This window comes from Terrapene carolina, unplaced genomic scaffold, assembly GCF_002925995.2.
Source record: "Terrapene carolina triunguis isolate 2854851 unplaced genomic scaffold, T_m_triunguis-2.0 Scaffold142, whole genome shotgun sequence".
In the NCBI taxonomy this organism is placed as follows: Eukaryota; Metazoa; Chordata; order Testudines; family Emydidae; genus Terrapene; species Terrapene triunguis.
Genome location: NW_020664493.1, coordinates 2,620,613 through 2,621,728, shown reverse-complemented (window position 1 = coordinate 2,621,728; position 1,116 = coordinate 2,620,613). Strand labels below are relative to the sequence as shown.

The 1,116-nt window shown below is 45.3% G+C and overlaps 1 protein-coding gene across 1 annotated transcript; it reads left to right on the top strand.

Annotated features, from left to right (window-relative positions):
- The first annotated feature begins 284 nt into the window (after positions 1-284).
- LOC113406851 (coiled-coil domain-containing protein 70-like) lies at positions 285-890 on the top strand. The gene has a single exon (XM_026653636.1). The coding sequence runs from the start codon at positions 285-287 to the stop codon at positions 888-890; it is 606 nt and encodes a 201-aa protein (XP_026509421.1).
- Positions 891-1,116: the final 226 nt, after the last annotated feature.

The following is a 1,116-nucleotide window of genomic DNA, read 5'->3' as shown; positions in this document are numbered from 1 at the left end:
ATATAAGTGCCGTCCAAAGAGAAGGCTTTTCACTTTGTAAACATCTGTATTTCTGGTGGAGCCATATTTCAAACCCCCCAGTTTACACAATTACTGCATATGTTTGAGCAATTCCAATTACGATAGTCGTTGCTGACATATTGACACTTCTCTATCTGATGGGCTATAGGATGTGACAGGCTGGACTGGGCTTGGACCATGCCTTGCCCTCACAAAGCTCCGTAAGAGATGAGAGCTTTCATCAAGGTTGGCAAGTGAATGAATAAAACTGCCATTGCCTCTAGATGTCCTACACCTCCCGCCAGAAGCACCTCATCAAGAAGCTGTGGGATGAGAAAGTTTTTCGGGAGGAAATCAAGGCTTTTCAGGAGAAGATCAAGGGCTTTCGGGAGAAGATGAATGCCTTTCGGGAAAAGATCAGGGCCTTCAGGATGGTGATCCAGGCCTTCTGGGAGGAGGAAAACCCCATCTGGGAGGAGGAAAATGCCTTTCGGGAGTCAGAAAAGACTTTCCGGGAAGAAGCAAAAGCCTTCTGGGAGGGGTACAGGGACTTCTGGAAGGGGTATAATGCTTTCTGGAAGAAGGACAAGGCTTTTTGGAAGGAGGATCAGTTCCTCTGGGAAAAGGACAAGGTTCTCCTGGACGAGGACAAGGTCCTGTGGGCAGAAGAAAAGGCTCTCTGGGCAGATGAAAAAGCCCTCCTAGAAGAGGAAAGAGCTTTCTGGGAGGATGAGGAAGCCCTACGAGAAGATGAAAAAGCCCTCCAAGAAGATGAAAAATCTATCTGGGAGGGGGCATTTGGCCCTCTGAGAGGAGAACAGTTATTGCTAGCTGTAGATATCAATGCTCTTGGGAGTCATGGCCCAGATATTCTTAGAGGAAGTGGGTAGCCCAAGGGAATGAAAAAAAGTGTAAATGATTCTGCTGGATTCAAAACCAATATTTGAAAAGTCACATATGATGAAGCAGCTGTGTAATTAGTCAGTTACCCTCTTTGCTTTGATTACCCTTCTGAAATAGCCTCTTTGACCCCAGAAACCTGATAAAAGCCTAATGGAATTTCAGTAGAACTATTTTACAGTGTCATTTGCTTTAAGATGATTGCATTTAGGTTCT

Excerpts from the sequence above, each read along its gene's own strand:
- LOC113406851 (XM_026653636.1), top strand. The coding sequence starts at position 285 with ATGTCCTACACCTCCCGCCAGAAGCACCTCATCAAGAAGCTGTGGGAT.